Source organism: Lolium rigidum, chromosome 6 (assembly GCF_022539505.1).
Source record: "Lolium rigidum isolate FL_2022 chromosome 6, APGP_CSIRO_Lrig_0.1, whole genome shotgun sequence".
Classification (NCBI taxonomy): Eukaryota; Viridiplantae; Streptophyta; class Magnoliopsida; order Poales; family Poaceae; genus Lolium; species Lolium rigidum.
Window position 1 is genome coordinate 5,798,080 of NC_061513.1, and position 14,865 is coordinate 5,812,944.

At 41.9% G+C, this 14,865-nt stretch overlaps 1 protein-coding gene across 1 annotated transcript; it reads right to left on the reverse strand.

Moving 5' to 3' along the window:
• Positions 1-4,849: 4,849 nt before the first annotated feature.
• On the reverse strand, positions 4,850-7,358 carry LOC124667908. Its single transcript, XM_047205141.1, has 3 exons — positions 7,157-7,358; positions 6,605-6,840; positions 4,850-5,553 (listed from the first exon to the last, which is right to left on the reverse strand). Exons 1-3 carry the CDS (start codon positions 7,344-7,346, stop codon positions 4,981-4,983), a joined length of 999 nt encoding a protein of 332 aa, XP_047061097.1. The 5' UTR covers positions 7,347-7,358; the 3' UTR covers positions 4,850-4,980.
• Positions 7,359-14,865: the final 7,507 nt, after the last annotated feature.

Consider the following 14,865-nt stretch of genomic DNA (forward strand, 5'->3'; position numbering starts at 1 on the left):
CAAGCACAAACACAACATATATGCCACACATGAGGTTTTTTGCTTCAAATTTCCAATATACGATGATTTCATTCCTCAATTTATTCATTAATCACCTATTTGGTTGATATGTTAGTCGACGAGATCGAGACGTCACGCTGCGACCACGATGTATGGATTCCGACTTTCTAGATCTAGATCTAGATCGGTCGATGCGGAATAGATAGATCTAGATCTACATAGGGATGTGGGAGATGCATGTTGGAAGGAAAGATTTGCTCAAAAATATTATTTTCTTTGGTCAAATTGGCCAAATTTGGGGTAGAAAGGGGCAAAAACTAGATGGGTTGGGAGAAGGCTCAGGTTATGTGGGAGGAGTGCAGTAGTGTGGGGTGTGAGTGCTGGTTGGTGGCAGAAATAAGTGCCAGGTTACTGCCGGCGCACCAGGTCATGGGTGCGCCGGCAGTGTATAGCCCATCCGGCTGTATCTGGTCCGTGTCAGGCCCAAGAATTACTGCCGGCGCACCAGGCCAGGGGTGCACCGACAATAGTAAGTTAACTCTAGCGCGCCCCTGACCTGGTGCGCCAGCAGTAATTCTTGGGCCTAGCCAGATCGGGCGAGCCTAGGCCAGGAACTATCCCCGGCGCATCGTCCTGGCTGGTGCGCCGGCAGTAGACCTTCATCGCCGGCGCGGCGGCAACTAGGTGCGCCGACACCACTTGCCACCGACGCATGCATGTTTTGGTGCGCCGGTATTAGCTCTTCCACCTATAGGCTCTTTCCTAGTAGTGTTATCAACAGCAACTAAGCAACCCGGTGGGCCATACGCCACCACTACCATCTATGGGCCACCCAGACTTGTCGGATCCTAGGCACTACTGTGGGATACCCGTTTATCATATTCACAACACTCCTGTTGGGCACCACACTCGCACCCCCATGAGATAGCCTCCACCATGTACTCCTGCAGGCCCGCCACATCTCGCTCCCGTTTGGCAGCCACCGTTGCGCACCCGAAAAAGCCAAAGCTCACAAAAAGCGGCGCATGGTCGGGCTGGAGGAACATCGGTGGTGGCGCATGGTTGTGCTCGAGGAAAGGGGTGGTGCCTGGAGGTGGCACGGGGCTTGGAAGCAGTGAAGTACGACACTGGACTCCCATGGCACGCGGCCGAATCTGACAGTAAAACGGTGGCACCTATGGATGACGTTGAGGGCAAGCCTGCGAATGCTAGAGAGAAGGGCGAGAGAATAAAGTTTAAAGCCAATAATAATCCCTCAAAACAAAAGTTTAAAGCCAATAAAGTTCAGTGATATATTCTGGTTCTGTAAGTGCTGATAGATGGGGCAGAGAGCATCTACTGGTACCCTGGTCACAGATCATTAATAACCGAGAAGACTTTGAAACTAAAAGTATAGCATCAAGTCTAGTTTTGCCTACAATCAAAACAAAAACATTTCCCTAAACCCGAATGTGGTCGGCGATGGGTGATTTGAGGGCTACATCACAGTTGTCGTGGTTCGTGGTGGGGGATCTTAAAGAAGCTCTTTGGCAGCATGAGCACATGTCAGCTTGCCGGCGCCCTGAGAGCCAGATGGCAGCATTCCGTGATGTTCTTATGGTTTGTGATTTGAAGGATCTGGGGTTCCAAGGCACACCGTTTTGCGACGTGGAAATGCAAATGTCAAAGTGAGATTAGATCGAGCCCCTGTTGATGATAGATGGAGGGATATCTATTCAGATGCCTCGGTGGTACATTTAGTGTCTCCTTGTTCGGATCACTGTCCCCTACTGATCAAGATGACTCGTGAGGTGGTATCGCCTCCAATGCGCAAGTGCAAGAGATATGAGATTATGTGGGAACGAGAGCATATGCTTCCAGAGGTAGTAGCTAATGCATGGCATGGTGTAGGGCCGAAGTCAGATCTAGGAGAGGTGAACGTGGTGCTGAAAAAAGTAATGGATGTGCTGCATGTGTGGGGTGGACGCAAGTTTGGGAATGTTACTAGGGAGCTAGCTCGGATGAGAAGGAAGCTGGAAGATCTACAAAAAGATAGTGCACCTATGGAGTTGATTCGAGCAACTATGGATGATATGAATGAATTGTTATACCGTGGAGATGTTGTGGCTTCAGCGATCTCGGATTACATGGCTGAAAGAAGGGGACCGAAATACTAAGTTCTTTCATCGGAGGGCAGTTTGGAGGGCAAGGAAAAAATCGTATTAAATCACTGAAAGATCAAGACGGTGTGGTGTGGGACTCGCCAAGTGAGATGGAATGAATTACCACGTCGTATTTCCAGACGGTCTATACATGAGACCCATCTCTGCAACCAAATCCAGTGGTTGGGTTGTTTGGGGAGGTCATAACGGAGGAAGTTAATGAGAAATTATGCCAGCAATTTTCGGAGCAAGAAATCTCGGATGCAATCTTCCAGATAGGGCCTCTTAAGGCTCATGGCCCTGATGGGTTTCCTGCAAGGTTCTACCAGAAGAATTGGGGTGTTCTTAAACAAGAAATCATCCAAGCTGTCCTCAAGTTCTTTGATACGGGGCAAATGCCTAAAGGAATAAATGACACCTCTATTGTTTTGATACCAAAGATTGATAATCCTGTGGAGATCAAGGACTTTAGGTCAATAAGTCTGTGCAATGTGTTGTACAAAATAATTGCTAAATGCTTGGTAAATCGCTTGAGGCCTGTCCTTGGTGATGCGGTATCGAAGAACCAAAACGCATTCGTTCCTGGGCGCCTCATAACGGATAATGCGTTGTTGGCTTTTGAGTGTCTCCATTTTATGGAGCATGGCACGACTGCTAATAATTCTTATCGAAGGTGTATGATTGCGTTGATTGGGTTTTCTGGAGGAAGTGATGCATAAGATGGTCTTCTCTCACCGGTGGATACAGTGGATAATGAAGTGTGTGACCACGGTGAGGTACTCTGTAAAATTTAATGGAGGTCTATTGGAAGCGTTTTCCCCCACGAGAGGCTTGAGGCAAGGTGATCCACCGTCTCTTTTCTTGTTCCTCTTTATTGCGGATGGTCTTTCTGCATTATTGCAATCAGAAATTAGCATGGGTGGTATTTCCCCTATCAAGGTGTGCAGGCGAGCTCCGGGAATTTCCCACTTGTTGTTCGCAGATGACACACTCCTGTTCTTTAAGGCTGATGTTGGACAGGTGGATCGAGTGAAACATGTTATTGACACTTATGCAGCAGCTATCGGGCAACTCATAAACCCGGCTAAATGCTCTATCCTATTCAGCCCACAGTGCTCGGAGATTGTACAAGAAGGAATACGGAGTCTCCTCCAGGTTCAACAAGGCGATTTTGAAGGAAAATACCTAGGACTTCCTACACATGATGGTAGGATGGGTAAAGATAAGTTTGATAACCTGCAGGCCATGTTGGCAGAGAGGCTTTTACAGTGGGGTGATTTGTCACAAGGGGGTAAGGTGATTATGATCAAGGCGGTAGCACAAGCTCTACCAACTTATATTATGGGTGTTTTCAAACTGCCAATGTCAGTGTATGATGACTTAACCAGACTGATCCGCAACTTTTGGTGGGGTGCTGAGAGAGGGAAGAGGAAGAACCACTTGGTCAGTTGGGACATTTTAATTCGATCCAAACCTCACGGTGGTATGGGGTTCAGAGATATGCGGATTTTTAACCAAGCGTTATTGGCATGTTATGCTTGGAGACTCACCAGTAAGCCTAATAGTCTATGCGCCCGTGTGCTGCGAGCGGAATATCACCCGCAAGGTAACCTGGTAGACACAGTTTTTACTGGAAATCCATCACCAACATGGACCGCTATTGCTTATGGTCTGGAACTGCTGAAGTATGGGCTGATTTGGTGTGTTGGAGACGGAAGATCTATCCGCTTATGGCGTGATAACCGGATACCTCGTGAGTCTGAGCTCAAAGTGATCCGTCCTAAGGGACGGTCGAGGTTGACAAGGGTGTCTAGTCTCCTTGATCAACAGGGGAATTGGGATGAGGCCTTGATCCGGAGAACCTTCTATCCATTAGACGCCAATCTGATCATGAGAATTAAAACCTCACCTAGGTTGCCGAATGACTTTATTGCATGGCAGCCTTAGAAAAATGGCATATTTTCGGTAAGGTCTGCATATCGCATTGGCCTGTGGCTTGCTCAGCAACATAGACATGACGGGGCTAGTAGTGTTGCACCTCTCGGAGACAAGCCAATTTGGAAAAAGATATGGAAGTGCAAGGTACCGGAGAAGGTCCACATATTTGCTTGGAAGGCTGTATCCAATGCATTGGCAACAGAAGATAACAAAGCTCGTAGACACATACCAGTCACTGGCATTTGCCGCATATGTGGGAGTGCCCAAGAGGACATATATCATGCTCTAGTCCAAGTGTTCACACCCTAGGGCCCTTTGGGAAGCAATGAGGGAAGTTTGGCCTATCCCTAGGATCCATGCTCCTGTTCGGGATGGTTGGCTGGAGGAATGGTTATTATCGATGCCACTGCAAACGTGTGGGCAAGTCCTTATGATCGCATGGAGGACGTGGTATGCCCGAAATGAGGTCACACATGATAAGACCCTGGTATGCACTGGTGTCAATGGCAACAAATACGGAGCGGGATAATTCTAGCTTTGGGCATTTAGTGGTAGATTTGCGGAACCTATCTATGTCTCCTCGTGTTTTAACTATTACTAGTCATGAGCTTGCCAGGTTTGGTATGGTAGAGGATAGAACTCAAGTGTGGGTAGGATCGGCTCCATGTTACTATTCCTTGATTAATACAATCCGTTTACCCCGCATTTTTTTTTTTTTGCCAAGAACGATAGAATTAGGAATACTCAACAAAGTAACTTTGTTCAGGCACTGATCAACAGTTAGTACCTCCGTACACAAACATCATACAGAAATCTGCAGCACACAGATTGACAATCATAGAGCAGTACATACACAGATATCCCTAGTTCCAGCAACTAAAGCAAACCACACACTCCAAAATTACTTCCGGGAGCAAACAGACCAGGCAATGATAATTTGCAAACAAAGGCTGTATTTCTTCACATGCATGTAATGGGTGGTTCTTCGAGATTTTTCAGCTGCAAACCATACATCACCTTCCTCGCCAGCACCATTCTCAAATAGAGAAACTCCCAGCTTCCCACCATGTTCAACACAAACAACACGCCTTGATAGCTTGATAAAGCCATCATCATCAACAGGCAATTCATCATCGTTAAGATGCAACAGTGCGATTTTGATGTCGTTTTTACCAGCTGTAGAAGCATTAAGAACACCCCGAAAGCAAAGTGGCCACTGCCCTTGAAAAAGTTTAACGCTAACAGTGGCCTCCACAGACGAATAAACTGTGTAGTGTTGCATCTCCAGTGTGCAAAGCTTGCTAGTGTACTCAATAGGATAGCGGCAGCCCACTCTGACTGTCCTGGCGAATTTGCTTAAATCTTTATCTTCTGATTCAGTAACGCCCTTAGCTTTGAGCACAACCTCTAAATATGAAGGATCAATACTTACAAGAACTCCACGGGTAGGACCTGTCAGTCTTAGGTATGAATCCTGCATGCATCAGTTAGCTCATTAAGTAAACAAGAACAATATTGGGTCTTCCTGACAGCAACAATGTATAAATGAGAATGTGTTCATTGGACCATATGCATCAAATCATTATTAAGTAGAAATAACAACAATGTTTCTTCAATCGATGGTAGGACTGCAGTGGGATATTTAATTTATCCAGCATTCAGAAAAAAGAAGTGTATTAACAAACATACAATAGATAACTCCCACAGAATTTGACATGCAAGTGAACAAAATCATTAACTATCCTAACTTGCAGAACAGATCAGAACAAATAATAATTAAAATCAAGGCAAGATAAGATATAAACATAGCATGGTATAACAGGAGCACCAAAAAACAGGGAGCTTGTCTGAAATGAGTTGCATATAATACAAAAATGTCACTAAATAGTAGTACTCCCTCCGATTCATATTACTTGCCATTAATATGGATGTATCTAGAAATAAAATGTATGTATATACATCCATACTAGAATCAACTAATATGAATCGGAGGGAGCAGCATATTCAGTATTGACTTTAAATAATAATCATAAAATACTCATCTCCAACATAACATTAATAATGAGTGACAGTCATCATCAGAACAATAATTGCAATCTCAAACAAAGGAAATCCTATCCAATGTGAAGACCTGCAAATTGCATTGCAAACAGTAACATATTCACAAAAACTGAAAATCTGCTTGACGTAAATCTGCCCATCTGGAACTTGCCATCGTATTAACGAAAAGCTATGGGATGAGATTGGTCATTTAGCATGTTGTTTTTTTGAAAACATAGGGCAAAAGCAAGTTGCAAATTATTTTGTTTATATAAAACTAAACTCTAGCTGCCATCAAGATTGCCACAACTTTGTTCAGATAAACTTGTTTGCAGGCATTATACTTGTAAAAAAATTAATAGGTACAGCTAACTATTGCATTAGTACATGAAATAACTTGATAAGGGGTGTCTGGTGAAGCACAAATGATATGAATTTTCTACATTGCTACTAGACTATTGTAATCCTAACTGCAGTTTTCACACCTGTTTATTGATAGTCTGGCAGTCCTTCCTTTCACGGTTGAAAACCATAATACGCTTGCGGTCCAACACATCATGTATAGCGATGAAACCATAGACATCCAGCTGACTGGGTAAACTGGCATTGAATGATCTGAGTTGGACTGAAACGATCTGCAGAGTATCGCTCGGCTCGCAACGGTGAGCATAATAAGGGTGGTCCAAGTCAGCATCAGTGAAACGCATGCAGGGGATTGTCGCTGCATCAATCATCAGATCATGTAATTAAAAACTAGGTTGTTGCTAGAGCAGTCATGATGGAGATAAAAACAGATAAATCGATTGATTCATACATTGGAAACACATGGCTATAGAATCCGTATCAAATAGTAACAGAGCAGAGTATGCTAGTCAAACAAAAAAAATAGATAATCACAGAGCATAGAGTTCTGGTTCAGGTTCCATTTCATTTAACGGAACCAGGTTCAGGCATACAGATCTAATTCCAAACGGGCAAATCCAGAGAAGAATGAAATTGGATATGCAGCTGAATAACAGATTCGGGTTGCTACTTACTGACGGCGTCGAAGGGAATGATCCCGCAAAACCAATAATCGCGAAACCTTTCCCAAGTTCCGCTGAGGAGCTCCTCAGTTTCTTTCTCGCGTTGTCGCAACTCAGTGCTCGTGAGAGGTGTTGCCACACTTTTGCGCCAATCATCAAACTCCGCCGACAAAACAGAAAAGTCTACCTCCGCTTTCGCCATCGCCGTCCCGTCTCCCTCCGCTTTCGCCGTCGCTTCTCCCTCCGCTTTCCTAGGCTTTTTCCTTGGCAACCTCTCTACATCCATCTCCGCTTCCGATGAATCAAGCCGCCCTCGCCGCCCTCGCTTTTCGTAACGCAATGAAAGGAAACCCTAGGCCTGATTGGGGTCGCCTTGTATAAATAGTCCGGGGGGCAAACCGACATAGGCTGGGCTTCTTCTTTTAGGACTGGGCTTCTTTCGTGGGCTTCGAGAAAGGGTAAGAAAAAAACATTAAAAAAGGAATGGGTGCTCACCCTCAAAAAAAAAAAAGGAATGGGTGCTTCGAAAAAGGGTAAGAAAAGAACATTAAAGCTACTGGACATTAATGGATCAAAGAAATTCATCCAACATAGCAAAAGAGGCAATGCGAAATAAAAGGCAGAATCTGTCAAAACAGAACAGTTCGTAAAGACGAATTTTAAAATGGCACCAGACTTGATCAAATGAAAATGCCCAAATTGAATGAAAGTTGCGTACATATCTGAGGATCACGCACGTAAATTGGCATAATTTTCTGAGATACCTACAAAGAGGCAGGTCGGAATTCGTGACAGCAAAGAAATCTGTTACTGCGCAGCAATCCAAATCTAGTATGAACCTTATTATCAAAGACTTGACTTGGCACAACTAGGCAATAAAAATAAGATAAGGAGAGGTTGCTACAGTAGTAAACAACTTCCAAGACACAAATATAAAACAAAGTACTGTAGCAAAATAATACATGGGTTATCTCCCAAGAAGTTCTTTCTTTATAGCCATTAAGATGGGCTCAGCAGTTTTAATGATGCACTTGCAAGAAATAGTATTTGAAGCAAAAGAGAGCATCAAGAAGCAAATTCAAAACACATTTAAGTATAACATGCTTCCTATGAAAAGGAACCTTGTACACAAATAAATTCATGAAGAGCAAAATGACAAGATCAGGAAGATAAAACAAGTGTAGCTTCAAAAATTTCAGCACATAGAGAGGCATTTTAGTAACATGAAAATTTCTACAACCATATTTTCCTCTCTCATAATAATTTTCAGAGGCATCATGAACAAACTCAACAATATAAGTATCACATAAAGCATTCTTATTCACATGCATAAAAGTATCATTACTCTCCACATAAGCATAATCAATTTTATTAGTTGTAGTGGGAGCAAATTCAACAAAATAGCTATCATTATTATTCTCATTATCAAATATAGGAGGCATATTGTAATCATAATCAAATTTATCCTCCATAACAGGCGGTACTAAAAGACCAATATCATTATCATAAATAGGAGGCAAAGTATCATCAAAGAAAATTTTCTCCTCAATGCTTGGGGGACTAAAAAGATCATGAAAACCAGCTTCCCCAAGCTTAGAACTTTCTATATTATTATCAACAATGGTGTTCAAAGCGTTCATACTATTATTACTACCAAGCATGCAAATAAGATTCCATAGGTTTTTTAATTTTCGCATCAAACAATCCATGTTTTAAATCGGGAAATAGAATAAGAAGCTCATTCTTGTCCATTATGCCAAACTAGTGTAAACAAGAAACAAAAAGATGCAATTGCAGGATCTAAAGGAAATAGCTTCGAGTACTTACAACGGCGAAAATAGCTTAGTAGCCGAGATCCGGAGTGTGAGTACCTTTTGCCTTTCCTCCCCGGCAACGGCGCCGTGAAAATAGCTTGATGTCTACGCCCCTCCTTTTCCTCGTAGACGGTGTTGGGCCTCCAAGAGCGAGAGGTTTGTAGAACATCAGCAAGTTTTCCCTTAAGTGGATCACCCAAGGTTTATCGAACTCAGGGAGGAAGAGATCAAAGATATCCCTCTCATGCAACCCTGCAACCACAAAGCAAGAAGTCTCTTGTGTCCCCAACACACCTAATAGGTGCACTAGTTCGGCGAAGAGATAGTGAAATACAGGTGGTATGAATAAATAGTAGCAGTAGCAACGGCACCGGAAAAGTGCTTTGCCCGGGACAATGAACAAGCGAGTAGTAACGCAGCAGTAGTAACGCAATGAAAACAAGAAACAAGCAGCGATAGCGATATTTAGGAACAAGGCCTAGGGATCATACTTTCACTAGTGGACACTCTCAACATTGATCACATAATGGAATAGATAAATGCATACTCTACACTCTTGTTGGATGATGAACACCATTGCGTAGGATTACACGAACTCTCAATGTCGGAGTTAACAAGCTCCACAATTCAATGTTCATATTTAAATAACCTTAGAGTGCATGAAAGATCAACATAACCAAATAGATCACATCAATACCATCATAGTAATAGTTAATTTCATAATCTACAAGAGATCACGATCATAAACTACGCCAAGTACTACATGATGCACACCCTGTCCACTTTACACCATGCGGGAGGAATAGAATACTTTAATAACATCACTAGAGTAGCACATAGATGAATTGTGATACAAAACTCATATGAATCTCAATCATGTAAAGCAGCTCATGAGATCATTGTATTGAAGTACATGGAAGAGAGATTAACCACATAGCTACCGGTACAGCCCCGAGCCTCGATGGAGAACTACTCCCTCCTCATGGGAGCAGCAGCGGTGATGAAGATGGCGGTGGAGATGGCAGCGGTGTCGATGGAGAAGCCTTCCGGGGGCACTTCCCGTCCCGACGAGTGTGCCGGAACGAGTTCTCGTCCCCGAATTGGAGTTTCGCGACGGTGGCGGCGCCCCTGGAGTCTTTCTGGAGTTTCGTCAATTGGTACTGCATTTTTAGGTCGAAAGGGGTTATATAGGCGAAGAGGCGGCGCAGGTGGGCTGACAGGGTGGCCTCACCCTAGGCCGGCGCGGCCAGGGTCTGGCCCGCGCGGCCCTATGGTGTGGGGCCCCCCTGGCTCCTCTCCGACTCTTCTCCGATGTTCTGGAGCCTTCCGGGAAAAATAGGAGGTTTGGCGTTGATTTCGTCCAATTCCGAGAATATTGCCCGAACAGCCTTTCTGGAACCAAAAACAGCGGAAAACAACAGAATCGGCCTTTCGGCATCTCGTCAATAGGTTAGTTCCGGAAAACGCATAATAATGACATAAAGTGTGAACAAAACATGTCGGTATTGTCATAAAACAAGCATGGAACATCAGAAATTATAGATACGTTGGAGACGTATCAGCATCCCCAAGCTTAGTTCTTACTCGTCCTCGAGTAGGTAAACGATAAAAGATAATTTCTGAGGTGACATGCTACCAACATAATCTTAATCATACTATTGTAAAGTATATGAGATGAATGCAGCGATTCAAAACAATGTAAATGCAATGAGTAAACAATTGAATCATATAGCAAAGACTTTTCATGAATAGTACTTTCAAGACAAGCATCAATAAGTCTTGCATAAGAGTTACTCATAAAGCAATAAATTCTTAGTAAAGGTATTGAAGCAACACAATGGAAGATTAAGTTTCAGCGGTTGCTTTCAACTTATAACATGCATATCTCATGGATAGTTGTCAATGCAAAGCAATATAACAAGTGCAATAAGCAAGTATGTAGGAATCAATGCACAGTTCACACAAGTGTTTGCTTCTTGAGGTGGAGAGAGATAGGTGAACTGACTCAACAATAAAAGTAAAAGAAAGGTCCTTCAAAGAGGAAAGCATCGATTGCTACATTTGTGCTAGAGCTTTTATTTTGAAAACATGGAACAATTTTGTCAACGGTAGTAATAAAGCATATGTATCATGTAAATTATATCTTACAAGTTGCAAGCCTCATGCATAGTATACTAATAGTGCCCGCACCTTGTCCTAATTAGCTTGGACTACCGGATTATCACAATGCACATGTTTTAACCAAGTGTCACAAAGGGGTACCTCTATGCCGCCTGTACAAAGGTCTAAGGAGAAAGCTCGCATTGGATTTCTCGCTATTGATTATTCTCAACTTAGACATCCATACCGGGACAACATAGACAACAGTATAATGGACTCCTCTTTTATGCATAAGCATGTAACAACAATTAATAATTTTCTCATATGAGATTGAGGATATATGTCCAAAGCTGAAACTTCCACCATGAATCATGGCTTTAGTTAGCGGCCCAATGTTCTTCTCTAACAATATGCATGCTTAACCATAAGGTGGTAGATCTCTCTTACTTCAGTACAAGACGGACATGCATAGCAACTCACATGAAATTCAACAAAGAGTAGTTGATGGCGTCCCCGTAAACATGGTTATCGCACAACGAGCAACTTAATAAGAGATAAAGTGCATAAGTACATATTCAATACCACAATAGTTTTTAAGCTATTTGTCCCATGAGCTATATATTGCAAAGGTGAATGATGGAATTTTAAAGGTAGCACTCAAGCAATTTACTTTGGAATGGCGGAGAAATACCATGTAGTAGGTAGGTATGGTGGACACAAATGGCATAGTGGTTGGCTCAAGGATTTGGATGCATGAGAAGTATTCCCTCTCGATACAAGGTTTAGGCTAGCAAGGTTGTTTGAAACAAACACAAGGATGAACCGGTGCAGCAAAACTCACATAAAAGACATATTGTAAACATTATAAGACCCTACACCGTCTTCCTTGTTGTTCAAACTCTTTACTAGAAATTATCTAGACCTTAGAGAGACCAATTATGCAAACCAAATTTTAGCAAGCTTTATGTATTTCTTCATTAATAGGTGCAAAGTATATGATGCAAGAGCTTAAACATGAGCACAACAATTGCCAAGTATCACATTACCCAAGACATTATAGCAATTACTACATGTAGCATTTTCCAATTTCAACCATATAACAATTTAACGAAGAGGAAACTTCGCTATGAATATTATGAGCTGAGAACACATGTGTTCATACGAACCAGCGGAGCGTGTCTCTCTCCCACACAAGCATTTATTCAAACAAAAACAAAAATAGAAACAAACAAACAGACGCTCCAAGTAAAGTACATAAGATGTGACCGAATAAAAATATAGTTTCAAGGGAGGAACCTGATAATTTGTCGACGAAGAAGGGGATGCCTTGAGCATCCCCAAGCTTAGACGCTTGAGTCTTATTGAAATATGCAGGGGTGAACCACCGGGGCATCCCCAAGCTTAGACTTTTCACTCTTCTTGATCGTAGTATATCATCCTCCTCTCTTGACCCTTGAAAACTTCCTTCACACCAAACTCGAAACAAACTCATTAGAGGGTTAGTGCACAATAAAAATTAACATGTTCAGAGGTGACACAATCATTCTTAACACTTCTGGACATTGCATAAAGCTACTGGACATTAATGGATCAAAGAAATTCATCCAACATAGCAAAAGAGGCAATGCGAAATAAAAGGCAGAATCTGTCAAAACAGAACAGTTCGTAAAGACGAATTTTAAAATGGAACCAGACTTGATCAAATGAAAATGCCCAAATTGAATGAAAGTTGCGTACATATCTGAGGATCACGCACGTAAATTGGCATAATTTTCTGAGATACCTACAAAGAGGCAGGTCGGAATTCGTGACAGCAAAGAAATCTGTTATCGCAGCAACAATCCAAATCTAGTATGAACCTTATTATCAAAGACTTGACTTGGCACAACTAGGCAATAAAAATAAGATAAGGAGAGGTTGCTACAGTAGTAAACAACTTCCAAGATACAAATATAAAACAAAGTACTGTAGCAAAATAACACATGGGTTATCTCCCAAGAAGTTCTTTCTTTATAGCCATTAAGATGGGCTCAAGCAGTTTTAATGATGCACTTGCAAGAAATAGTATTTGAAGCAAAAGAGAGCATCAAGAAGCAAATCCAAAACACATTTAAGTCTAACATGCTTCCTATGAAAAGGAACCTTGTACACAAATAAATTCATGAAGAGCAAAATGATAAGATAGGAAGATAAAACAAGTGTAGCTTCAAAAATTTCAGCACATAGAGAGGCATTTTAGTAACATGAAAATTTCTACAACCATATTTTCCTCTCTCATAATAATTTTCAGAGGCATGATGAACAAACTCAACAATATAATTATCACATAAAGCATTCTTATTCACATGCATAAAAGTATCATTACTCTCCACATAAGCATAATCAATTTTATTAGTTGTAGTGGGAGCAAATTCAACAAAGTAGCTATCATTATTATTCTCATTATCAAATATAGGAGGCATATTGTAATCATAATCAAATTTATCCTCCATAACAGGCGGTACTAAAAGACCAATATCATTATCATAAATAGGAGGCAAAGTATCATCAAAGAAAATTTTCTCCTCAATGCTTGGGGGACTAAAAAGATCATGAAAACCAGCTTCCCCAAGCTTAGAACTTTCTATATTATTATCAACAATGGTGTTCAAAGCGTTCATACTATTATTACTACCAAGCATGCAAATAAGATTCCATAGGTTTTTTAATTTTCGCATCAAACAATCCATGTTTTAAATCAGGAAATAGAATAAGAAGCTCATTCTTGTCCATTATGCCAAACTAGTGTAAACAAGAAACAATAAGATGCAATTGCAGGATCTAAAGGAAATAGCTTCGAGTACTTACAACGGCGAAAATAGCTTAGTAGCCGAGATCCGGAGTGTGAGTACCTTTTACCTTTCCTCCCCGGCAACGGCGCCAGAAATAGCTTGATGTCTACGCCCCTCCTTTTCCCGTAGACGGTGTTGGGCCTCCAAGAGCAGAGGTTTGTAGAACAGCAGCAAGTTTTCCCTTAAGTGGATCACCCAAGGTTTATCGAACTCGGGGAGGAAGAGGTCAAAGATATCCCTCTCATGCAACCCTGCAACCACAAAGCAAGAAGTCTCTTGTGTCCCCAACACACCTAATAGGTGCACTAGTTCGGCGAAGAGATAGTGAAATACAGGTGGTATGAATAAATAGTAGCAAGAGCAACGGCACCGTAAAAGTGCTTTGCCCGAGACGAGTAAACAAGCAAGTAGTAACGCAGCAGTAGTAACGCAAGTAAAATAGTAAACAAGCAGCGATAGCGATATTTAGGAACAAGGCCTAGGGATCATACTTTCACTAGTGGACACTCTCAACATTGATCACATAACAGAATAGATAAATGCATACTCTACACTCTTGTTGGATGATGAACACCATTGCGTAGGATTACACGAACCCTCAATGCCGGAGTTAACAAGCTCCACAATTCAATGTTCATATTTAAATAACCTTAGAGTGCATGAAAGATCAACATAACCAAATAGATCACATCAATACCATCATAGTAATAGTTAATTTCATAATCTACAAGAGATCACGATCATAAACTACGCCAAGTACTACATGATGCACACCCTGTCCACTTTACACCATGCAGGAGGAATAGAATACTTTAATAACATCACTAGAGTAGCACATAGATGAATTGTGATACAAAACTCATATGAATCTCAATCATGTAAAGCAGCTCATGAGATCATTGTATTGAAGTACATGGAAGAGAGATTAACCACATAGCTACCGGCATGCCCCGAGCCTCGATGGAGAACTACTCCC